This window comes from Osmia lignaria, chromosome 15 (assembly GCF_051020975.1).
Source record: "Osmia lignaria lignaria isolate PbOS001 chromosome 15, iyOsmLign1, whole genome shotgun sequence".
Taxonomy (NCBI): Eukaryota; Metazoa; Arthropoda; class Insecta; order Hymenoptera; family Megachilidae; genus Osmia; species Osmia lignaria.
This window is the reverse complement of record NC_135046.1, coordinates 6842133-6868322: the sequence shown is the minus strand read 5'-3', so window position 1 is coordinate 6868322 and position 26190 is coordinate 6842133. Positions and strand designations below refer to the sequence as shown.

The 26190-nt window shown below is 44.5% G+C and overlaps 1 protein-coding gene across 32 annotated transcripts in view; it reads left to right on the top strand.

Annotated features, from left to right (window-relative positions):
• The window catches only part of LOC117600531 (uncharacterized), a 129196-nt gene that overhangs the window by 68376 nt on the left and 34630 nt on the right, over positions 1–26190 (top strand). For 5 of the 32 annotated variants that reach the window (XM_034316117.2, XM_034316116.2, XM_034316113.2 and 2 more), the window contains one exon: positions 3048–3098. The exons of 11 other annotated variants lie outside the window; for them this stretch is intronic. In XM_034316117.2, the coding sequence (XP_034172008.2) occupies positions 3048–3098 (51 nt within the window). Of the gene's footprint in view, positions 1–130; positions 1191–3047; positions 3099–15687; positions 16657–17352; positions 17619–22630; positions 22695–26190 lie in introns of those variants that run through there. 16 more of the 32 variants (XM_034316100.2, XM_034316097.2, XM_034316123.2 and 13 more) reach the window with 13 other exon arrangements.

The window sequence follows — 26190 nt, the reverse complement described above, 5'->3', positions numbered from 1 at the left end:
GGTGTACGTTTGCGACTTGCTCGCAAGTGTCGGTGGTCGAATCAGACCGACCGGAAGAGTGGGAGAAGCTCGAGGAAGGAGCAAGAAAGACTTGCGAGCAAGGAGGGACCTGTGGCTTCTCGAACAAGTCAGTCACACGGTCGAGTATGTTCCACTGGGACGTCCGTTCGTTACCACAATTGCGATTCCGCTCGAGGATCGATATCTGTTCGCAAAGTGCCTGGAAACGTTTCCAATTTCATCCGTCGAAATATCGCGTCGAATCATTGCAGAAAACTCGCAGTGTTCCCTTTAATCGTTCGTACGAGTGATCAGCGATAAACGCGGGAAATTGTGGAATTCATTCGGTGTCTGTGAATGTGCATGTGCGCGCATGCGCCTGTGTATCGAAGAGGAATCGAAGAAAAGTGGTCGATCAAGTCGCGTGTTCGCGACCATCGATGTTTTCACATGTGAAAAGCACTTACGCGGAATTTCTAAGTCGCTCGAGGAGAAAGGTACTTTCTAGACGCGACGATGCCGTCGATTTTCCGAGCGGACACAGGCTGCGAGCGCGGATAGACGGATCGATATCCTATCGGTTCGAAGTTACGCCCTCACACGCGACCTTTAGCTGCAGCTCGAAAGCGAGCCGTCAGCCGTTAAACAGTCGATTAAATTTACATGGTGACGCAACTTGGCGCGCTCGTGGCCGTCGACGGCCGATGAAGAAGCCAGTTACGAGCCCGCGTGCGTCGCGGTAAAAAGAATCGTCTCACTCGCTTCGCGATCTCGCCTTGAAACTTCTAACGATCCGTCCGGTAATCGTCCCGATAAACCTTATTACGTGCTATTTTCCTTCGAGTCGGAAAGAAATAATCTACCCGCGATTTCGAGGTGGATAGGTCGTCCGGTGGCGAGAGATCGGGTCAGCTTCGCGACGTCGAAGCACGCCAAGCATCTCCACGAAATATGCTAAAGGATAGTGAATTATCGATCGCCGAGTCGGAAGCTGCGATATGTGGATGATCGCTGGAAATCGGGTAACATGGGAGCCGGCGATATGAACAGGGAAATACCGAGCAGCACCCTCGCGACTCTTAGGGGTATCCTGGTGAGCTCGCTGTCCAGGGAGAACCTAGGCCCTCACGATCTACCTATACCGGAGAACGGCAGGCACCGACCTTTCAGAAAGGTGCACTTTCACGAAGGTACATTCATGAAGTCATATCCTGTCGCGCCGGTAGTCGGATCATTTAAATATAAATGAAGGAAGCGTCGCGACGATTCATTTTGCCACTCGATGCGCTATAGATGTTGTTTTCTTAGATCACACTGTCTAACAAACTTCAATTTTCATTATTCTCTTATATTCCTTACGCATTTCTGAAGTAGTAAATGGAAAACTGAAGTAGTCATACGTTCGGTAATGGATATTATAATGTGTTATGCACATGGCGATAGGGCAACGTGTAATCATATCGGTGTACTGTTTCAACATAGATCTGAAAATAAATTGAAGTAAAATATGCATGGTCATGGTTTCCTGCAAACGATGCTCGTTTTACATCATCTGTAACCGATAACAGTGCGTATAGCTTGACTTAAGCTGTTGAAAAACGAACACGCGTGAATGTAGCTATAGCGAGGGTGAAAACTATTTCAGACTGCAATTTTACAATTGGTCCAACTAGTTCCAGAGAAAGTCTGAGAAAATTGTATGCGGTGTGTCGATCGTTGGATAGTGAAAATCGGGGAAAGGAAATGGGATTCTCGTGAAATTTCAACGCGCTATAGTCTCGCGTAATTTACTTATCAGATTTACGCGATCTTCGCTTTGCATACTTGTCCGTTCAGGTGGAAAAACATGGCATGATCGAAGCGTCATCGATCCGTCGTTATTGGATTCGTTATGCCAATCACGATCGCTGTTGCCATCCGTATACCAGGATGCCGATTGAACTTTCTATGGGACCATAAGAGACACCGATTTCGTTGTGTAAATTCGAGGCACGAAAAGCTTTTTCGTTACCAGCTACTTCGGATAAAATATGTTGGTGTAATTCTCGTTGCTGGATCGCTGGATTGAAGAACGTCTCTCGGGTAACCGCGCGTTTCTCCGAGGAAGAAGACGAATATACGTCGTTAAAGCTTATTTAACTGGTCCCGAGAGTAGTGGTTTCCGATCCCTAAGCTAACTAGTTTAGTGTACGCCCACGATAGGTCTTTCGATGAATTTGTAAAGAGTATGCTCTTACGACACAAGAGAATATTTCAAATGTCTACTTTGATTAACGTTTGCGCAATCGGTGGCCCCGAGACTTATCTGGTGACAAAGTGGCGCCCAGTGGTGAGCAGGTCATCTCGTGGACAGGTCTGCTTTAAAAGGTGTTCAGCCTCTTGCTCGGGGAGAACCGGTGCACGCGAACAGATCGTTTCGCAACCAGTCTCACCTCCATTTCTGGCTAACCGTTTTCCACGAGCTCACGCTGCGTTATTTATTTCGACTCTTCAATTAGGAACGATGGAAATGCGGTTAGCTCATAACGGCTCGGTTCGAGCTGGATTTTTCTCGTTAATTCTTAATGAAAGGTTTCCTTGGAAAGTAACGTTAACCCGACATTGTTTGCCCTTACGGGAGAGACGTCGTTTCCTTTCCAGATCCCACGTAATTGCTCCTCGTCACGACGAGAAGAACTCATCGTCAGGCCCGTGACTAATAGAACTGCTGATGTCACGCGCTAAAAAGTCCAAGCGTTTGATAAACGAGCAACTATCCTCTTCCTCTTGTAAACGATCGATCCCTTCTTTATAATATTTTCGCTATCGATAATAGAGACACTCGTCAACGCCTTCGAAGATGTCCACGATTAAATTTCGTTTCTTTTTGCAAGATTATTGTAATATTTTTCTTACCCCGAAACGGTTAATAAACGACGCATTCTGGAACGAAATTTACAAGCCCGTTATTAAGGTGCTTGCGCATAATTATACAGACAATAAAACTCGTCATGCAACGTTAATTCTACATCGTACTAACCATCATCAATGTTTCTTATCTGTTTCAGGTGAGTACTTGACTGTAGAGAAAAGCTATCCACGGTGGTCGGGTAATCGCGGTACGTAGAGAGAAACTGTTATTACGGACTGAACTTACGAGTAGAAACTCGATCGAGGGGATAAGCGAGCCGTGATAAATGAATTCATTACGCCCTCGCCGCGTCATCGCGTTTAATATTAAACACCCCCCGTGAAATTGGATAATTACGGAACTTGGTCGCGTGATCAGAGCTACATCGATTTACAAGTGTGAATGAAACGGTTCGTTGTAACGAAAGATAAACTTTTAAACCTTTCGCTGCTTTCGAATTTACAGAATTAAACCGATTCACGCGATACTAAGATAAGGGAAATTCGCACGAACCGAACGTGACAACAGGGCCGAAGGATTTGTCACGTGTTCCTCGACCCTTTTTCCCTTGTTCGACCCTGCGGTACAGTAATAACGCGTTCGTGCGAAATTGCAGCGACGTTGGTGCAACCGCGTCCCGCATTCTCGTTATATTTCATATGCACTTTGTCAAGCGCGAAGGCTCGAGATGAGACGAGAGGATCTCGCGAGCGTGAAGAAGCCTCCTCCTTGACACTTTATCCACCAGCCCCGTTGTGGCAAAGGGGAACGGGCCGTGACGAGCAATTAATTTCGTGTCCGTCGAACATTTGACGCCACTTCTTCGACGAAACTTCGCTCGGTTGTACGTCAGCTACTCGATAATTTCGCGGCGGAGGTTTTCAACTTAATGAGCAGTCGCCCGACAAAGTTGCAGCGAACACGTCGAACCTTTCTTTATTCGAAACACGAATCAAAATCGTATCGAAGAGTAACCAACGCTAGAAACACGAATTTTCTGTTGTTTTATTCTTGATAACAACGCACTGATAAGGACAGTTCACTCATAGCTGTTTATTCTATATTTTACCCGGTAACACGTGTGACGTTCGTGGTAAATAACCGCGTGATATCGAGATAACCGTATCGACTGACATTGTGAGTCTCTTGCGAATCTCAGAATACGTAACATATTAATTCTGAGAATCACCTGAAAAGCGACTTCTTTAAATAGAAATAAAATCCTTTCGTAGAGCTGAAAAAGCTGATCGAGCAGTGAAGAGAATGTTAGAGCACGCTGGCAATGCAAGAATTGTTACGACTTATGGGAAACGGTAGCGGATATTACGTAGGAGAAACCTATGTGTCTTTTGATTTCGCATCGTATCATTGCGCTCTGAACATTGGTTTCACAACGATGCATTATTCATCGACGCTAGATTCCAGATGAATTTTCAGCATAGAAATTACCGTCACAGCGAAATCGCCGGGAAAGAGTGAGAAATGATTTTCTCTTGATCGCAGTCGATCGTCGATGGAAAAACGCCGGCGAGTTACGCATCGACAAGGAGATAATGGGATCACAGAGAAGACGCGATAACGACGTTAACGGAGCTTCCGCTATAACCTGATGAAATTTCCGGGTTCGATTGTTAGGAACGGTTTCGGCTGTCTAGCTGAGCTCATCTCGCGGATACGCGTCAATCATCGTAACATTCGCCGTCAATCGAACGAATGATACTTTTCAACGCGAGTTTCATACATTCGAAGGACGAGAGAATCCTTGATTTCCATAGAAATGAACCAGCTTTCGAAGAGTGCCGTTTCTATCGCGATATTAAGTCACCGGGGACTAAGCATGTTATAAGAAGATTCTCAGCAGCTGAATATTTTGTTTTTCTACTTAATACGTTCGGTGCCGCGATCAAATTTCAACTTCGCTATTAGTTACTTCAGATTAGTCGGAAAAATTCAATTATAATTCATTCCGTTTTATCTTTTATTATTTCAAAGTTAATTCAAAAAATATACTCCTCTTCGTTTAATTAAAGATAAACGCTGTGGGCCATCTGAGACCCCTGCAGTGTGAAATCCCTGTCTTGTGAAATCCTTGAATCCACTTAGAATTTCGTGAGCAACGTTTGAATTACATAAACGTCGAGTATCCAGATTCGCAACTTTGCTCGTACTTAATGTATGTGCTCTATTTTGAATTGAAAGAAAAATTAGATCGAGCGGTGCGTTAGACGGAAAGTTTTGCAAACTGGTTACACAATGGTGATTACTTTTCTTATTCCCGGAGAGATAGCTTTGTTCCCGAGGTGGGGAAGTTTGCCAAACACGGGCTATGCTGATGAAACGACGCGAAGTTTTCTCGACCCGTTCGAATTCAGCGCCGAAACTCTTGTCTCTGCTCGTTTTCCGTGAGATCGTGATTGCTGAGTTTAGGGAAACGGGGGACGAGCGTTGAAATCAAAATTTCACTCCGTTGAAACTGAAAGAGTATGTTTCGACGATAGGAAATGTCAATATAACGTTCCCTTTAAATATCCTAAAGATAATCTTGATATCTCTTTTAACCGTGCACAGAATTAATCTCTGACACGATTCTAATTTTAAACAACCACGGAAAGAAAGAAAATAAATATTGATTCACTGAGAATCGGTGCTATCTGTCGCCTATCGAACGTATTTTTCCACTCTTACATTGCTTCCTGATAACAAACCGCGCCCAATAAACCGTCTTCGTTCGTTTCGAATTTTCAGTGACATACACCCTCTCATAAGCGCGTCAGCGCGAAACGGTTAAGCCGGTGTCTAAGCTGTCGCAAAGTTTCAATTACCAAAGCCTCGAAAGCAGAATTACTTTCAAGAAGAAATGAAATCTCTTTCTTTCTCTCATCACGAGATCCTGTGAAACTTTCACCGGCACCACGAACGACTTTACAAAGAATATAAAAACATAATAGGATGCCTTGATCGTTCTGTCCAACGGTGTAGATCATAGAGCGAGGTTCGATGAGCTTGGCGGGCAAATGAAAGGCCGACCCCATCCAGACGACGATCCAGGATAATCTTCTTGATCCGTTTATACCGTGGATTTCGATTCAGCGCGGAAGGTCTCGCGAGATATTGTGTCCTCGTTTGCGATTCACGAATTCCAGCCGCGGTAACAATGCTCGGATTAAGATGCACAAACGAAGCATCGGATTGTTCCACGTTTCCATTCAACAAGATGAACTTACACTATCGCGCCTCTGTGTGTTCGGCTTTGTGGCCGCACCAGCCAAACTTTCGCACCACTTGAACGCGTACCGATAAGAATAATGCTCATCCCGGCAGAGGAATCGTTGTCGTTCGAATCACCATCCGTTTTCACTTTATAACGACAGATCGTTGATTTCGTTTCTTTTTCAATTTACCGGTTATTTCTCGTACAGAAAAGGTAGTACAATGCCGGTCGCTCTTTGAGAATTGCTCGAATGAAATTCGCTGCCGTGATATTTCATCTTTTTTCACTTGGAAATTTACATACAATTCAGGAACCTTTTTACTTCAGTTTATAAAGTGACGTGAAAAGTCAATACGGAACTTCAGACTTCGGAATTGTGAATCTCGTTGCATTCGTGTGAAACGCACCGTTAGGACTGTTTCAGAATATTTCAACGTTTCTGTGAAACTGCGAAAATTGTCCTCTTCAACGTAAATCTAGCGAATGAATATATTTGCGTACATATTCGAAATGTTCGGTATAACGTACGATCTGAGGGATTATTTTATAATAAGAACTCTACGCGGAACGGGTTAATACTATCGAAAAGCTGGACGAAGAACAGAGGGAGGGTAATAACATTTTTCCCAAGCTTCTTTTTTCTGATTCACAGTGGGACTTAGTTGGTACGGTTCCAAGTGGCCGTTGAAAAGGTCGTTGGACCGGTGGTAGATTTAGCGATGTTGACTTCTTTTTGTCGCGGGATGCTGACAGTCTCCAGCTAAGCAAGACGTATTCCGCTGACGTTGCTTTCCGGTTATTAAACCGTGGAAACCGGAACTAATTCTCGGGAAATTGCCGAAACGTTGATCGACGCCGTTTCACCGATATAAAGTTTCATTTTTCTAGCGAACTTAACGCGATCTCGAGCTAGGGAAACTGGTTCCGATATTTCGCATAACTTCCGTATCCGTAGTCGTTACCGAGGAAACGTTAACGAGCTTCTGCTCCTAATTACACTATCGTAAACGTACATTTCTGCATCCCCCGTTTAACACGGATAATTAGGTTCGATGTACCGCATCCAGTATTCCCTCTCGTCCGTTTATTAATGTTATTTTTATTTATTTCTTTCACCTTCCACGATACGCTCGAACGAAAGAGCAATTGGAAAGCAACGATCGATTCTTCCACTAATTTAACCGGCTGTTAGGCAGAAAGCTTTCGCGTACAATTTAGTTGTGATGTTTCACGGTAGACGAGGAAAGGTCTCGATGGATTTTAATTAATCAACGGAAGTTGGAGGAAAGGAAGGATGATAATAAAGAGGAAGGTAAAAGCAAGACGTTTCGACGATGCAATTATCGTCTCGAAGCAACGGGTCGGGTATATCGAGCCGTGATATCGAACCTCTATCTTTCGAGGCTGCTTGGCTCGCTGGTCCCACCAACGAGAAGCTCGATAACTCTCGATAAGTCTGTCAACCGGCTCCGCAGAATCGGCTACGGATACGGGAACAAAGGAGCTGCGGCGTCGACGTTATCTCGATCGAATAAAAATGTCAAAGTCTTCCGATACACTTGACATAAATCTAGCCGAACGATAAAGGAGAAGAGGTACTGCGGTAACGAGCGGATACGGTCAATCGTTAATACACCACAACTGTGAAAACTCGGACCATTTCGCAAAAACAATTTTCAACGAGCCTTCGAACGGAGCACCGTTTACGGTTCACCGTTTTCTAGAGATTTTCTCGAGCTTTTAGTTTGCACTCTGACCTGGAGGTTTGCGAAGTTGGTCCATGGGTCTGCGAAAGTACCACGATCGAATATTAAAGCGGTTTGAAATTTAATTTCAGCAAATATTTAAAATTCCCTTTCTTTCCTCTCTTTTTATAACCATTAGTGCAATTAATATATTAAAAAAAGAAACATCTAGTGTAGCAGATTTTCGTTGAAATCTTCCTACATTAATTTAGGATCTTTTTTGTCAGAGATCCAAGAGCAGAGGTCCAGAAATCGGGACGAATTGCAGCGGAAATCGACTGGCAATTTGGACCTGAAGTCAGGCTTCTCTGATACGAACGCAAAAGTTGCTCTCGAGATCCATAATCGATGATCTCTTTCGATTCTACGGCAGCCGCGTCGGAAAAATTGGACGTGTAATATCGTGGCACAGGAAGGGAGGAAAGATCAATGGGACTAGAGTGACGCAGACGTTCGACTTGTAGACGGATCAGATGGCGGATCGAGCGGTGCTTTTACCTGAAATTCGTTTATCGAAGTTCATAGGGTGCATTCTGTGCACGGTCGAACGAGGGTTGCCTGCAATTTCATCAGTGTGAGCCTTGAATTCGCGTGGCAGCGCATGAAAACGCATTCTCCATTTGTATGGTATCAATTCGAATGCGTCGGGTAGCTGCACTTCAACACTTTTATTTCATTTTTAGCTGCCAAATCGATCAACTCCGCGCGTTTACAAAAATCATAAAAGGTTAATTTCTTTTTTTTTCTAACGACGAAAGTTTGAAAACTCTTGGGTCAAACCGTGTAAATCCACGGTTCAGCAAAGCTTCGCGCGTTTATTTCATATCTACGTCAGTTCGTAGAACAGTGCTTCACAGAAGACAATGACACGCGTGCAGGATCGCGGGCTCGTTTCGTCGTTGTTCTTGCTCTTGAATCGATTTTTTCTGCTCGAGGGTTCGCAAAAAGGTCAACGGTGTCGGAGGTCGACCCGCGTGCTTTGTCTTTTCACCTTTCTCTAACATCCTTGACGATGAAAGTGTGCGGTTTGTTTCGTGAAATGTTGAAAAAAATCCCTTTGAATCATGCTTCGAGTAGGTGTTCATTTTCTCGTATATTTTCATATCCTTTTCTCTTCAATTTCAATGGATATCCTCTTTGCAGGAAATGCTAGGGATTCGGTTGGATTCGTACAAAAATTCAGCACCAGCTGTAAAAAGTATCAAGGATGAAAACTAAATTGATCGTTTCGACAAGTAAGCCGTAATTAGAGAGATTAGAATGTAGGGGGTAGATGGAAGGAAATGGAAAATCGATGGTGGGGAAGAGTGCGTTCCCGATCCAGGATATTGCGTGCTGGAAATTACGTTGGATCCTTTGGAGAACACTATATAGAGAGTTTAAGTAGCAGCATTAAATCAGATTATTTCAGGATGAAAGCCGAGCGCGATGTAGCGGAGAATTTGATCGCGAAATCTGCGATCCGAACGAGTACGGAAAGGATGATGGAAAAGAAAACAGCATCAACTCTTTGCCTTGTTATTTTGCAATATCTATTCGTTATAAAAGCAATAAAGGTGGAAAAATGCAAGGAAATACAAGGAGGATCCTTGTCATCCTTTAAATGTCGTCTGATATTACATAGAAGGCAAAGGGTTAAGTGACACGCTTCTCAATTTTTCATTGAACGATCTAAACCACTTGCGACCCTCTTGATCGATGTCGTTTCTTCTCGATAAGAACCGAAATTAATTCCCAATAATTAACCTCGCACGGCAATGGAACTCGAGAGCAGACTGCTTGGCGCTCAAGTATCTTCCACTCGATAGGATTTCCGTGGAATTTAGAAGCAAGAAACTCCACAGCGGTACTTTTTCTTCGACGAAAGAGAAACTCGTTGAAAGAATTATTAAGCTTTTAGCCAACGAAAATGTCAGTACCCCGAAAAGATAACACACCTATTAATCTGTATAGCGATGCTCGAAACTCGAAGCTTGCGAAAGGATCATTTTAGCGACGGGCTAAGGCAAAGAGGATGTTTGCGAGCAAATATTTAACCGGAAGGGATGAAACTAATTATTCTAGAGTACGAATTCTCGTCCTGGAGCTACACTACCGGCCGAAAGTATTCGATGCATTTATTTGAGACGGCATTTATCGTCGTGATGATACTAAATTGCTACTTCATTCTCTGAAGATGCAGGTTATCCAAAGGATAATTGGTCCTGAAAATTTCTTAAAATCTAAAGGAGAAAAGAAATCGTCGAACGGTTCCCGATGAATATTTCTTGATTGAAGAACGTGGCGTCGCGTCGCTTCGCCTGGTGTTTTACTGTCGATTACTCCGGTTTCTCGAAATAGGCGACGTCGAAAGCCTATCCTGTCAGACACGCCCGGAATTTCGGGGGGAACCGTATGTGGATTCCGGTCATGTCACTCGCGGGAGCAATGTGGATGAGTCGTAGAGACGTGGCGAGGGATCGACGAACGTTCGTCCTCGTTCAGACGCGATTTCACCACCGTTCGATCTTGCGCAAAAGGGTGAAATAACGATTCGTTTGGTTGTGCATTCAGTACGGTTTATCGATGCCACGTCGAAATTCCGGCCTGTTTTCTTCCCTTATCGAGAGCAATCGTGTCGTTATCGAACGCCTTGATTAAAGGCTCGGAATTCGTCTTTCTAAATCTTCGAATTTATCGGTCCGCCGTAAGTAAAACGTTCGGTTTTTTACTCTTTAAATAATACGTTGCACGTGTATCGGTTTTCGAAAGTTAAACGGGGTTACGCAAGTGTACGTATGGAATAGACGAAAAGTTCGATCGGGAAACGATCGAAAGTGCGGGGATATTATCGAAACGCTGGCAGACGAATTGAAAATGTAAGAGGAACATTTTCCCCTGTTGTTATTGGAATATCGAGTCTCGTTTTATTATTCCCTCGAACACATGGAGCAATTCTTTTTACGCAGAGAGCGAACGATTTCGGTCGAACGATTGTAGGGAATTGTTTAAAAAAAGAGACCTGTGTTCAAATTAAAACTGGGGGCGATGCTTCATTTTCGCTCGTCCGATTCTTCATTATTTTCTGTTGAACTTTTGAATCATCTGGCGGGGAAAAATTCTTTGAAATTAAATTAGCTCCTACGTCATGGAAACCCTAAATATTTTCAGAGCGAACCTAACGATTTGTTGAAGAAATATCTGGTCCTTCGCGCTTGTGACGACAAGCTCCTCGAGATGATATCCCCCTTATATACGCTTTCGAATCCTCACCATACCCTGGTAATCCATCAAGGGATTCGAACGGAAGTCTCGCAGCGGATTTCGTGTCGTCTTCAAGGTTATCGATTCTCGAGAAGTTGGTCGGAGGAGACGGTCGCGTGGAAAGAGGGCCGTTGCGTGAAACACACCTTTAGGGTGAGAAGGTTCGCACGACCCTTCCGAATTCGCAGCTCGTGTCTCTCCCACGTCCCCGTCAAGGTCACCCTACTCACCACCTCGAGTGTTACTTGTACAAACTGAGGGGGGATGAAAGTCGACGAAAGTGTAAAAATTGATCGAAGAAGAAAGTTCGATCTGTGATCGCGTTTCAACGACCAATAGAGATTCCTCTTGAAAACGACGAGATCGTCTGCTCGGCCGCTCAAGGTCACCAGCGCCAGTAGCACCACCCCCGCGATACAAAAACATCCGGCTCAAGCTGTGTAACCGCGATGCGGCACGTTTATAGTGCAGAAGAGGGGGTGGGATAGAGGTCAAACAAACAACGTCGAAGCAGTGAGAATGGCGATAAATCAGCGTTACGAGACCGGTGATAGAGTTGGCGAAAGGTAACGAATAAGATGGAAAGGAAAAGAAGAAAAAGTGGAAGAAGGATAGAAGAGAGGTCAGCTGGGAGGACGAAGATGAACGAGAAGGAATTAGCCGGTGCGCGCGGCTAGACGCGAAGGTGGCGCGGCCACAGGCTGCACACGCAGAGGGAAGGAGTAACCCCCAGAGGTGGAGGGTTGACCATTTCGGGAGTGTCGGAGGTGGTAGCGCACGGCTGATCGATGCAACAGCAGCGCCACTGCGACCAGATGGTGGAGGCTTTGAGAGGGTAAAAGCGTGCAGAGGGGTAAACAGAACCGAGCCGAACACAGAGCCTCCCTTCTACTCTGACGACCTTCCACCCTCTAGTTCCCACCCTCTCGGACTGCTGCACGCGTACTAACCGAACAGCGCGCGTTCGGCTTCGCCGTTGGACTCCAGGCATCCCCCTCCAGGCTGTCCTTCTCTTCCACCACCTACGTGAAACCGTCAGATAGGGGTTACTTCGACGCGACGCGGCGCGACTCGACGCGTGTCCGTGTTTCTTCTTCGCTCGTTCCCTCTCTTTCTTTATCAATCTCGTCCCTTCCCTCGCAGTCTCAGTTCTCGCCTGAAGACCGTGCGGTGTACAGGTGATACGAGCCGTGCGTGTTCACCCTCTCTCTATGCTCGAGTTTGTCCGCCCGCTGGCCGGGATGACGTGCCGCGTCGCCACGAGGAGGACGCTCGTTCTGTCCTACCGCGACGTCGACCAGGTGCGTTTCCTTCACGCGCCCTTCGTCCTGTTCCTTTCTACATCCTTCCCTATGACACGCGATCCTCTTTCTGCCTTGCTTCTACGATCTACCGAACGTTTACACAGAGAGTCCTGACAGCCTCGTTTTTCAACTTCTCACCTACCGTGCTGTTTAATTTAACAGTTAAATTTCAACGGGTTCTTTTGTGATTGCTTTATCACCCTTTTTACTGGTGCTCGCGTTGGAGATTTTAGCATCGAAGGAAGTGCGTGAAAATAGAGGTCCAGTGCGAATATGAAGTATTTTTTCTACGATTCTCCGGTCTTGATACTTTTCTTTGATGTTTCGTTGAAAAATATCGCGATGGTTGGATACGTTTGGGATTACGTGCGACGTAATGGTTGTTCGAAGATGGGATTTCGATCACGTGGGTGGATGGTGGGTGATACCGCTTGCTTCGAAGTATCTTGAACGGTTAGAGCAATCTTACGTAAGGGTGGTATGTCTCGTAACCAAGACAACTTTCGATTCTTTTCTTCAAGATTCTTCTCACTCCCCAAGATGATAAGGACGAACATTACAGTATCTTTTCTCATCGATCATCCAGCGAGTTTCCTTTCAAAACGATCACATCATATTTTGAACACAGTTATATTTTTCCGGTAGCCACCCTTTGGATATTAACAGGACGCGTCTCCTCGTGTCATTCGTGTCCATTGTAATATTAAAAACGCTTCTTTCGAGCGGTATGCAATTAACGTAATTAATACCCGGGCAAATTGCACATTCCCGCATCTCAAGACAGGATGATTTATCCCTACCGTGGCACGAGCACCGGTATTAGGCAGCTACCGAGCCTCGATTCTCACGGTGCTCGCTAAATAATACAGGCTACTAAATTAGCTCGAGTTTACGAGATCTAGCTACGACGGGCGTGTACCGTTGATCCTTTTCCACCTGAAACTCGTCTCGTTTCACGTGTATTCAAATTGGATCAACCGGGAAACCTGGCCTGTCCGTAAATCCCTCAGGCGTCCCATTGTTTCTTTAATTGGTAGGATAATTGGTTTGCAACTGAAATGGACATCGTTGCAAAACTACGATACTCGTTGACGTCTAAATAGGTGCGTAGTTTGGCGAGAAAAATACCTCGACGACCAGTTGGAAATGAAGCAATGGATTACGCGTGTTCCATGAATGTCTCTGCACGCGTCAGACGTCAGAAGAACGGTATCATTGTGCTCCGTTTCTAAAGCTGACGGAAGCTCGATGATTTGTTCGCCGCGCCGGCTGGCAAGGCCGACTAGTCGATGAGCCTGTTTTTAGCCGAACGTGTAAATTACCTATCTTCTATGCAAATGACGTCTTTTCATTTCCTTTATTCTATATCCAACTTTTAACGCTTCAGCTGTCATTTCTGACTACCATATCTCTAATTTAATTTTAAATTCACTTGTGTTAATTTAATATTTCTTACGCTAATTGCAATTTAAAAATGAGTAATTTTTACACTCTGTCGACCTCCACGTGTCGCAATAGCTACCATTGCCAAGAAACAAGTTTCTCATTAACTTCGTAGAAGATCCAAGAGCCATGCGGTTTTAATGGTACATTCCCGGTCGTGTATATCATCTGCCAGCAGTCGCAGTGGTTGGAAACGGTACTTCTGTCGTACAACGGGTTACAATTACCCGCGATTTAGGATTTCCATTAGGTCGGGAGGGTCGACCATCCTCCACAATTCGGTGGATAAGGCCCAGGCTCGGAATGATCGAAAAGCATCGTTATACTCGTTAACGCGGCCACGTCAGAACTCGATAATCCGATGATCGTTTCACGCGTGCTCGTAATTACCATGAAAATTAACAGTAGAGGGCTGTCGTAACGTTTTTCCATGTTAGCGTGACGTTGGCGGTGTCGTTGCAATGGCGTGCGACAACGTTCGCTGCCTTAATTAATCCAGATTGATTCGAGAACGAGAACGAGATTGGTTGCCGTGAAATTTCACGCGTTTCGAGACCAATTTTCACGGGATACAGTTTTCGAGATAGTTTTAAACGATCCTGGCTCGAGAGGTATTCATCCAGGCTCGGAAACGACGATCGGAAACGCGTGCATTGTCTAACGCATCGATGGAACGGATTAAATCGACAATTGTCTCGAGAATTTCCAGGCAAGTGGCGTTCCGATAGAGACAGCCATCGCGCGTGGACGATTATCGGCCAACAGATAACGGCTTTGATTATCGTAACGTGTCGCAGCTGCGATTCAACGATTTTCTAGTGCACCGGTATCCCTATTGGCAAATAATTCTTCTCATTCGATCAGTACAGCTATGATGAAGTATCGTTTTCCACTGCTTTGCGTGTGTACCATATTACTGAATTAATTGTGTCGTTTCTCGTAATTTTAGTGGGCACGCGAGATCGTGTCTTGAATTCATTGTTGCGACGTGAACTATAAAATAACCTTAGCGATTCACAGTGGTTTTCGAACGACGCCTTTTTACCGTCGATTGCTCTTCCACCTGCATCGCGTTCACATATTTGCTTTCACCCGTCCACTTTGGTCGATTCCGTTTGTTCGTATTTAAACAACTCCGAACAAAAACGAAGCCCAAATACCGTGGCTACTGCAGCATCAACGTAACCCGACCCGTTTGCATGTTTAAACAGAAAAAGAAGAAAAAAAAAAAGATTTAAAACGGAGTTAAACTACGATGAAAGTTCGTCGCGTTAATTGTAGAACGTATCGACACGCAAAGTATTTCCATCAGGACGTGGGATTAATAGCTCGGTTGAATTTGCACTGGCATAATGTAAACCAGCCGATGCACTTCCGTGCACGATGGTGGGCCGTGCTTTGTTCGCCAGGCTTACGATAGCTCGCCTTGTCAAGGCTGTCGTGACGGTAGGGTTGCCCATAAATTTTCAAACAGCTGGCAACTGGCCAGACATTTTTATTATAGCCCACGCCTCGCGTTAACGTTTCCTAGTCTTCCTCGCTGAATAACACCATTTCCCATAGGCGCGTGTTCGTTCCCCCATTGGCGGTGTTTTGCGACCGCTTCTGCCAACCAGCAGTGCTTTATGGGGAGAAACCGAACTCGAGGAACTCGATCGGATGCCCTCCCCTGTCCGGTTGTCTCGTAACCGCGTTTATTCTCTGCTAGAGTTATCTGTAGCTCTATGCACGTGTTGGTTACGGGGAATTCGTAAGGTTGTCGTGAGGTGAGTAAATCAAAGCGTGTAAAGTTTTTATCAGGCGCTATCGTGCACGCTAATAGCGTTTCAACCCTTCGTTGGGTTACGTTTCCGTGGTCGTTAAACGGAACTTTTTGTTGCCTTCAACGAGGGTACCTCTCTGAGACTTTATCTGATTACACGAAACTTGGATCGTTCTAAAATTAACCCGTTGATACCCATAGTTGGCTTAACACGTTCGTGGCCGGACCGGAGAAGCGAGGCGGTCACTGTGTGACTGACATGACGTAACGTTTAAGCGTTAGCGATTGAACACGCAATATCGCGTGAGGGGACGTTCAGCGTTGACAATCGAGCACGTGATATCGAGTCAGTTTCGTGGATAGTTGATGATGATCGAGGGAGAGTTAGTAGGAATGAAGGAGAAGAAACTGTTGTTAAATGTTCATTGACTAGAAATTGAAACGTTGAAAGACTGTCAGGACTCTTAAAGGCTTGTTAGAATAGAAGAGCAGTTCCCGAGATTCAAACTTTCCTAACCACTTGGTTGATAAATCGAAATATCCTCAGGTCTAGACGCGACGAGTAACGATGTAGTGTCGAATGGATTTATCGCGAGGGTGGGTTTACGAGTTCCCGACGAGCATGATCGGTCGCGATCGCGGATCGTGAACCAGCTCGAGCAAGGACTTTGCACGTGCCAGCTAGTTAATCGAGCTTCGTTAACGAAGAAACATAGAAGAAGGTCGGAGGTGGTCCGCGAGGGCCCCGGCCATGGGGGAGGCAGCATGTTCTCCGAACTGTGCAGGGAGACTTTGCGGAAGGCAGCCGTGTGCTACAGTTCTGGTCGTGCAGGAAGTCCATCACCATCGCCACCAACGTCTCCGCCGCCATCTCCCGCCAAAGAAGCAAAGACTACTGCCAACGTTGACCTGGCAAATGTCCGTGACACCTGCCACGAGACCAGAGAATCAGGGACCAGCGGAAGAAGATCGCCGCAACCGTCGTCGTCAGGAACGTGCACGGAGTTCCGTGACTACACTGGAAGGAAATCACCCACCTACTCAAACGAGCCCAGGGAGTACGTTTACGAGCATCGTAAAACCTCTGTCTACTGTACGATGACACCTCGTTGTTTTCTCATTTGAACGCTTTACTTTTTATTTTTATAGCCTTCAAACTATTTGTCGTTCGTCTGTGAATTGTTTTACGATACCACTTAGCACACAGTAACAATCGTTTCCAAATTTCAAATCGTCTCAAAATTCTCGACTGTAACAAAATTTTCCATTTAAACAATTTTTCGTCTCATTAATAGTTGAGGAACAACGCGACTGTCACACTTAAGCACGGACACCCTGTATATCTACAATTCTCTCCATTTTCCTCTCGTACTTCGTACTTGACTTTAGAAGCTTTTCATCCCTCTGTTTACTCTCAAATACCATACGCAGCCTGTAACTACATTATCTTATAGACTAAAGTTCGAGCTTAATGCACTACATTTCAGTTTACATTCCAACTTACATCACAATAACCTACCCTTCCCGATATCCCATCAACTTTAGAATAACACAGCAATTTCCATAAAACGAGATTAGTTCCGCCGCGCTGGGTTACCGTGCGTCGTGATCGAACCACGAGGCGTCATCGCGACAGAGGAAATCGATCGCGGCACCATTCAACTTCCTGTCCAATTTGATGTTCGTTCACGATCGAATTGGCCGTATATTGGTCGATCGTAATCGTAAACGTATTCCCGTCACGGAATTCCCAGGAAACGTACGGCGATGCCCACCGATTTCGGCAAAAGATTGTCCTGCCTCGAGGCAAGGGAGGGGAAACGTGGTTCGTTTCCGGCGGACTCGAGGGACGGACGATCAGTGTCCCCAGAAAAGGGACGACAGTACGAAGACAACAGGGGATCAGCTTGCGGAGGATTCGAGTATGGCCGGCCAGACTCGAGGCTCGGTAGAAAGTCCCCTGGGTCGCCAGGATCGTCGCCTGAACCAGAGGACAACTCCTCAACTTCTGGCGACGAAGGTATCGTTTTTTTTTTGTCGTCTCCAGTTGTTTTTTTTTTATCTAGCCTGCGTATAGACACTTTTACTTTTAGATAAGTAAAAGGGTATTCGACGTGTTTAATGTCGCGAATTATTAAACTCTCATTTTATAAAAATCAATTTACTACGATCTACACAGAGAAGAAAATAAGACGGGAATAGACTAAGGGAGGTAATTTAATTACAACTCCACTTAGTCAGCAAAGCGAAAGCTGAAAATATCCTACGTATTGACAATACATTAGCCTTCCTCGTACAAAAAGCATCATCGTTCTCCGGGTAACCGTGCAAGTAATTACATTGAATAACTTGTTGGCCCCGTATTCGTTGTCGATACCTACCGTAATTAACGAAGAAAATCGAGTTTACCGGAGAACCGGTGGTTGCAACAATTCCATCCAGGCAAATTAGCGAGCCTCAGACACACGGTAGAGAATCTGGAAAGTTAACGAGGTACGCCCGTGCGTTTTCCTGAACGCTTCTAAAACACTGTTCAAAAGGAACGACAAATATTAGATTAGCGAGCGATGGTTAGGAAAAATGGTGAAAAAAATTCTAAGCACCTACGAGCCTAGCTTAGTTTGCTTTGCTTCGTACACTCTCGACTAGGGTGGCGCAAGTTGCGCTGGAAAAAGTGGACAACAACTGCAGGGAACACGTATTCGCGAGTTTGCCCTCGCTTTCTGCCTTTCGAACCACTATGACTCGGGCTTTTACTTCGCTAACGCGATTTTCGTCGACTCGCGGGACCTCCCGTTGGGATAAGAAGCTTTTACGATGCCAAACAGACACCGTAGCTTCCATTTAGGAGAACGCGACTTCCTGAACGTTGTATATAATTCTGTTAAAACGAGAAAATGTTACAGTCGGACTGTCGTGTCGAAGTAAAGCTTAAACAGAGGAGAGATCACAGACAGTTTAACCTTCCATCAACTTTAAGACGCTCTTTGATACCTCCTTCAGAAATTCGTTTGCGAAAGAACATTGCGATTTACCGCGACACCGAACGATCCGGAAGTTCTTCTCCCACCGTGTTCTTTGTTAAACTTCCACCGACTTTCCTTCCTTTTATCGAGCTTTCCGTTAGCGGGTCTCGCCTCGAGAATTTACCCCGTTGCTAGAAGTAACGCCGAAGAATTTCACTTCACAAAACTACCGGGGAAACTGGCCGACCTCTCAAAGCGTTTTACGAATGAATCCATTACCGAGCCTTCTTTAAGCACTGACATTTATACTAGCCCGCTAGACGCTTCTACTTAACCAGTAGCTTACATTCTAAATAACTTTCTTTATATGATACCTCGTTTGAAAGATTGTGCATTTACACTGCATGGCTCTTACAACCATTATTTTACCATTTTTTTTTTTTTTCATACCGTGCAAATGGCAGATCCATTAAACATCATGCTTTATTTCATAAAATTTATATTTTTATTAAAGCTTAAAAACGATGCAATTTTCTCGAAACTCTTTTATTATCCGGTTCCGTAATTAAACGATGTTAAAACCGTACACGTCGAGAGCATCGTCGATTCTCGTCGAAACAAATCATTTTTGATATTTATTCGATCGAGTCCGGATAGAATTGGAATTGGGCCGGTACAATTCAACGTCCATCGTGTTCGAGCGAAGCGATGCAAAATTTTGCCACGCCATCGATGCTTGTTTGGCCCAATTTTTCGCCGGGGAACACTTGGCAACTTTCGGCCGTTTGCGAAACCACCAAATGAAACGCAAAGTTTCGATACCAAAACCTTCCTTTTACATCGAACCGACGACCGAACTTTTTCTTCTTCGTTATTCCTCGCTACACGACTATGATGGCTCGTTTCGACGAGTAGTTTCCGTTTTTCGCGGTCCAAGAAAAACACGACAAAGTTTTCCAACGTAGGTATACCTACGTTTCTTTGAACTGTGTCTTATCCCAAGTGATTGTGAAAGATATTCCGAGTTGTCGAACAATTTTTTTTATCATCACCACTGGGCGATGTTTGAGTATCGATTTTGGCTGGTAATCACGAGGATTATGCGGAAGTGAGAGACACCGTGTGCCGAGGGAAATCAATAATATCGTGGACGATGATGCGCCAAGATGTGCGATGAAATCGTTCTGTAATTGCTCGCTTACCGAAATGGGATCATAAAAGTTCCTGGACTACATTCATAGCGATACGTTCAACGTATACGCTGCTACGCAGATCGTTAAATTTTTCTGTGGAGTATTTCGGATTTTTGTTCACGAAATAGAGGGACTGGGCATTCTTAAGCTTACACAGAGTGTTATTAATTTAAAGTAAAAAAAGTACTAATTTCAACTTCCAAAGCATATATTATAAATTTGTGCACTTATAGCTGTGTTTTTTTATCAAGAATATAATGCAATATGTACGGAATTATAAATTACTATGACAATTATCAAAGGGTTACAGTAAAATATTACATGAAAACATTATGAATTTAATTGCCAACTTAATGTACCCTTAAACTAGAGAAGCTCGTCTTTATTTCTGTTAAAACATTACCGCAACAGCTCTCAGGAGAAGGTTATCGCTATTATTCCTTCCTCGAGACAAAACGGTCTCGCCAGACCAAGATGAATCGTCGAAAAGAAAGCGTGTTCGTTTTCCAGCCGACGCTTGCACTTAAATTAAAACGACACCATTCCATCTCTTGCGAGGCTACGCGCGACCAGCCACATTGTCAAACGTTTTTCCAGTCTGGGAAGCGAATGCGAAGATAAGAGTTGTAATAAAATTACTGTCAGATTATTTTGATGATCAATGCTGGTGATCAGAGTAACTGTTTCGGAAGCGAGTTATTGAACGATTATGGCAAAGAAAACGGGTTGTAAGAAGGGTATTGTGCTACGAGTAGTTACACGCCCTGTAATAAAACGGGCATGGAGGAGGAGCAACTATGGAAGGTAGTGAATTATGGGCGGTAGCAGGTTGGTCGGCTGGATATAATGCGGTCTCGCAATGCGGTACAGCCGTTTCCGACGATTTGCGTCGTTTAACGAACCTACCTTCCGTCCGTGCTTTCATCGATCGACGATTCGTCATAATCGAACCAGACGGAAGTGTGTTAAAACGCCCTGGCAGCCATCGTTGAGAGCTCTTTCCAGCTACTGGATCATCATGTTTGTTTTGACAGGACGCGTTCTCTTTGGAACGCAGATTCTTCAGAATTTCTATCGAGGAGCGAAAGAAAACAGTGTTATGGATGAAGGTATTAATAATTGTTGTTTGCGTGTACGTAATCCTTGATTTAAATTACAATCTATTCCGTTGGAAGGACCAAGAAATTCCAAAAGATATCCTCCAAACCTTCCTTCGCAAACAATTTCCACCATCCTACGATCGTCGAATCCCAGAAGTTTATCGTTGTCGCAAGTTCGTGACCGATGGAATTCTAGATCCATGGTTGCCATGGATGAGGGAAGATATCGGCTCCTCCCTTTCACGGACTCCCTCTCGAAGTTAAAGTTTCCAGTTGATCGTTGGAACGCGACAGGGGATGCGATTGATTCCCCATTCGCCACAGGTGGAGGAGCTTCTTCCGGAGAACGTTACCCGTGCAACCGACGCAGGTGTGTTTGCCTGCCGTTCCGTGGAGCTGTGTTTATGTAACGCGGTGGATTTCTTTTACGAGTATCTTTCCCCGAAGTAGGTTGCAGAGAGAAAATGAAAAAGATAGAAAGTAGAGTGAGCATAGGTCCATGAAATCCTCGCATCTGAGACTATCTTCAGGATTGAGCACACTTTGCCCTCTCTTCTCGCGGTTTCCGTGTCCTTTGAAAGGTTCGTTTCACTCGGGTAAACACCTTAGGATCGATATCCTTTGCAGCGTTATCGATACCCCTTTTTAATTGCATCCCGCGCCTATAATCCTCAGTTAATCGCTCTAATCACAGTCGTCGAGAGAGAGATTAGAGTCGTGACATGTAATCTTTGTGCTTCGCGATGCCCTTCTACCTTGCACAGTTAATATGATGAAGGGACAGAAAAAGGCTTTATCTCGGGATCGTCTGCCAGACTCGTCAGTGGGGCTGACGACAGACGATCCCTGCCCCAGATGCCTATAACTTCATTTTTCGGAACTCATGATATTTGAATTACATGCCGGGGGACCGCCAGCGAGAACAGATTCAATTCCGCTGCCACCTGGCGGTCACCGACCCGAGCTAAGGGCGTCCGAGGAGACTCACCGCATTCCCCTTCCACTAAACGTCTACAATGATATTAATTACATCGAATTTGTCGAGCTGATTGACCTCCGCCTGTTAAATGTCAACTAGAGGATCCTCTGGTCCGCATGCCGTCGGTCATTCGAAGCATGGATCGAAGCAAATGTCAGAACGGTTTCTCTCGAGGGACGGATCGAGGGGTCATTCCAAGGATGCTTCTGGCAATGGAAAGCAATAAGTCGGTGTAGTCGGTGTCGACGATAGGAATCGCTGACTTCGGTCTGGCTTCTTCGAGACGAGCAAGTTGTTGACGGTGAAGAGGGAAATCTTTTCTTCCGCTGCCGCGACACTCGAGCCGCAAAAGTGCCGAAGCTGCCTCGCGGCTTGCCAACTTGAAACACTCGAGACCCGCTTCACGGCTTTGCTTTCGTATACGCGATTTGCCATTCCTTTTTTCCTCCATCCTCTTCGTCCCTCGTTTCACCGGAACTGGTACCATTTTCGTAAACCTCTCGCTACCTGCCCTGAATTCCGGAGTTCGCGACACTTCGAGGTGCCATTTATCTGTTTCCAATCAATTTCTCACGCACTTAGAAATGATTCGTATATAAATTCTCGTAAGCTATCGCGACATTTTGGTAACAGAACCCTTTGCTCACGATGTATTTATCGACGAGTGAATCGAACCGCCAGCTGGGACCCGATGATATTTTCTATTCTTTTGTACAGCAATGATAACAAAAGGATTTTATTAATTTTTCTTTGTTTTTCTGTTACAGGTGAGTACTTGACCAAGTGATCACCAGGTTCGTTTAATATCTATGAAACAAGAAACGTTGGCACAGGTAGGAAACAACGAACTAAAAACGAGTAGGTACTTACGGTATACAGAAAATTCTGTTCGTCCCACTAATCACAGTTGGAGATCACTTTTACGTTTTCATCGAGGTACTTGCGCATTTTTTCGCTCGTTCGCCATTCTGCCAAATTAAAAGAGTTCTTCGCCTTTCCTGGCGGCAGTCGATTCTTGGCAAGTGCCTGCCAGGCTTCTTCGCTCGACGACTCGAATGTTGGCTCGTCTTCGCGTTCTCCTTGGTTTTTAACGAAACGGAGAAGAATGCATTGTGTTTGCGCCGCTTTAGGACACTATGCACTACCCGCAGACGAACAGAGCATCGTCTGGTAATTGGAGCAAGCCCGGCGAGAGTACCAATTAAACTTATATCTCGTTGATGTCTTCATTGTCGCTGGTGAATGCGGTCGCGTGCCTGGATTCCCGGGCTAAATGACTTTCCCGTTCATTGATTCGGTAACGATTATCTTTCGGTGAACGTTTTTTCGTCGCGCCCGCTTTGCTCGTCGGATAATCGCGCGTTTTAAATGAATTTTTCAAGCTTCCACTCAACCAACGATCGAGTTGTGTTCTTAAGACGGAATAAACGTTGCTTTATTGCGAACCGTCGAACGTCAATTAGTATAATTGAAGGTTGGTTTTAGTTATCTCCTTTAACACAGTATCGATACGATTATTTAAATAAAGGAACAAAAACGGATGCAAAGTTTGACGTAAATTGATACTATGACCGAGTTGCACGGAAGCTAAATGAACAGCAAAGAATATTTTTTTCCTTGAATGTAAATATATTCTATTTATATCCCCTGGATGATTCTATTCCATCTTGTCCTATTCAATGTCTCGATTGAATCCTCGCACGCTCGCACGCGTTACGTCTCAGAACTGTAACTAATCAAAATCAGTTGGCTTCCGTTCTGAATCGTGGTAATTGCTAATTGCAGATGGATGCATGAATGCACGTTACCTATCTCACGAAATACACGAATAGATGGTACACGGCTTCTTCTCCTGGTATTTGCCGATCGATCGATCAATGGCGGATGCATTTCGTTAATAGTTTCCTTCCTTTGATTAGTGGCATTTATATATCGAGGATGACCCAGAAATCTCTCGGTTAGAAGCTTTCAGATTTTTAGCCTCAACTGTTTCCAGATCACTCGCTCAACTCTGAATCTCCTCTTTTATTTATTTATTTATTTACTTGGAATTGCAAAAGCTTTTACAACAATGACTGTTGCATTGTCCGCTAGGATTATTGTTAACATTTTTCTTGACTATAGTGAGTAAGTCTTGCATACAGGATCATGTATTCTTTATTATTTTTCCGCTTCGTGTTTCCTTGTTTTTGCTATTACTACCCCAGTGATATGCTTTCAGATTCTGAATATTTAATATTGAAAATCTAAGGAGCTTAGATGGCACTCTGTTTCTCTGGTATTTTTAGCTTTCACGATTTCTCCGATAAAAAAAGATTACATAGTCGCGTTCGTTACTTCCGGAAGATCGATCAACCAAGAAACCCCATCTGGTCGGAGTTTCATCGTCGACGCGCATCTTCTGCCCGGCGTTTTAATTAAATCCGACTCGGGCACAGGAGGGTGCGTGTTTCGATGCCTGGAACGTGCCTAACGTCTCCCCGTCGCGTCGCTTTCCTCGCACGGGGCGGTTTCCGTGACGTTGACGAGAGTGCTCGTCGTGACTGACGCGGTGAAACGCATTTGAAAGCCAAGGAACAGACATCAAAGATGTCTCACGACAACGTGCCCTCGTTGCTTGACCGGCAGACTGTGCAAGAAGTGGGCTCGTATTATAAATCAGTCTGGCGCATACGTTACTATCGTCTAGGATGCAGCAGAGTAGCCGGGAAATTTCAGGAATGCACGGTTCACAGAGAATACTTACCAGTCTCGTTTGACGTTGAAGTATACTTGAAAAGTAACGTTAGAAATCAATTTCAGTTTGGAATTTATACTCTCGGTAAGTTTGAATTAATGTACCTTTCTACGCGTAGATTAGTGTAGAATCCAAGTTACATAAGCTGCTTAGAATTAATTTAGTTTGTAATATTAGGAAAGTTAGTGACTTCTGATATTAAATTAACTAAACTAGGCGTTTAGTTAGAGAGAAGGGAGATGAAAGGGTGATTAGAAATGTTCAAGGTATTATAGTAAGTGAACGAAAGGATCAGTGTCATTAATTTTCTCTGAATATAAAATTTGCAATTAAAATGCATAAAATGTCAGCAATTACGTTACCCTCGATTAACGTATCCTCGCGGGTATTTAGTTGATCCTTTCAATGGCCGAACGAGGCGCTGTTTTATAACGAAGCCAGAGGAAGGGATCGCTTAAATAAGAGGGATGAAAAAGTGGCGCGATCCCGTAAACTTGATAAATACCAGTGACGTAACGAAATAATCGTGATAGCGAATTAAGGTGAAACGTTAGCCGTAAATTCTCACGCGGCTACCGGTAGATGGTTATCTATCATTGCGAGCCGGTGCAATCTGTTCCGCATAACAATTACCGAGAATATTTTTTTTTTCCTGGAGTTATCAATCATTTACGTAACGCGGAGAGAAGCCAGAAACGCGTTATGCTATTCATAAATAAAACCCGGTTGATTCGCAAACAGATGTCCGAGTCTGTTTCAGCAATTTTTGATTCAACAGGCACTGTGACAGTGTAATTAACCCTTTCTTCGTTTTCAATCACTGATGAATAGTTCCTTACTCTTTCTGATTTCTCTCAAACTCATTTCGTTCGATTTTGTCAACGAGGCAACGTTCAGTAATTCCCTGGACTTTAATCTCGTGTCCAGGCGGTCGTTAACCCAGATGAAGAAGAGTTTGCCTGCCTTAATTTCGTCCTCGTTTCTTCCTCGACTTGGCATTATTTTTGCCGAGGAACGCCAGCCCGGTTTGCCTTGACAAAAGATTTCGCGGCAAAACGCGGCCTTATCAACCGTTCTGGCTGCAATTACTCCGAGAGAAAACGAGAGAAATAGGATGTTCGAGGCTCTGTTTCCTTTCTTCTCGAAACGAGTCAGAAACAACGCAGTTTTCCGCTCGGTTGCTTTCAGTCATTCTTGTTAACACATGGACAACTATCAACGACTACACAGATGATTATTACCGCTGAAATTCCGAAGTGTAAAAATATTTCTTGTAAAAATATTGAAATTCGTATTTTGTTTCAAGATAGTAGTTTGTTTCCCTTTTTACTCACTCGTTATTAACCACACGGGTCGATGTCAACTTCTTCTTGTACGTCAAGATGATCTATTTTTAATGCAAGAGAGGCAAGAACATTGGACCTCCACGTTTCCAAGCGACGGACACACACGAACGAGTGTCTCGCAGTTGTGACGTGTACATACAAGTGTGTCCACGCGTGTCAAGCAGAAAGTGCAAGAGCAAAGGAGACCAGACTGCGGTCGGAGTTACTATGCAAGAGAATTTCATTACAAGTCCCACGTGAGTAACGTCCGAGAGCAATATCTCTTGCGAAT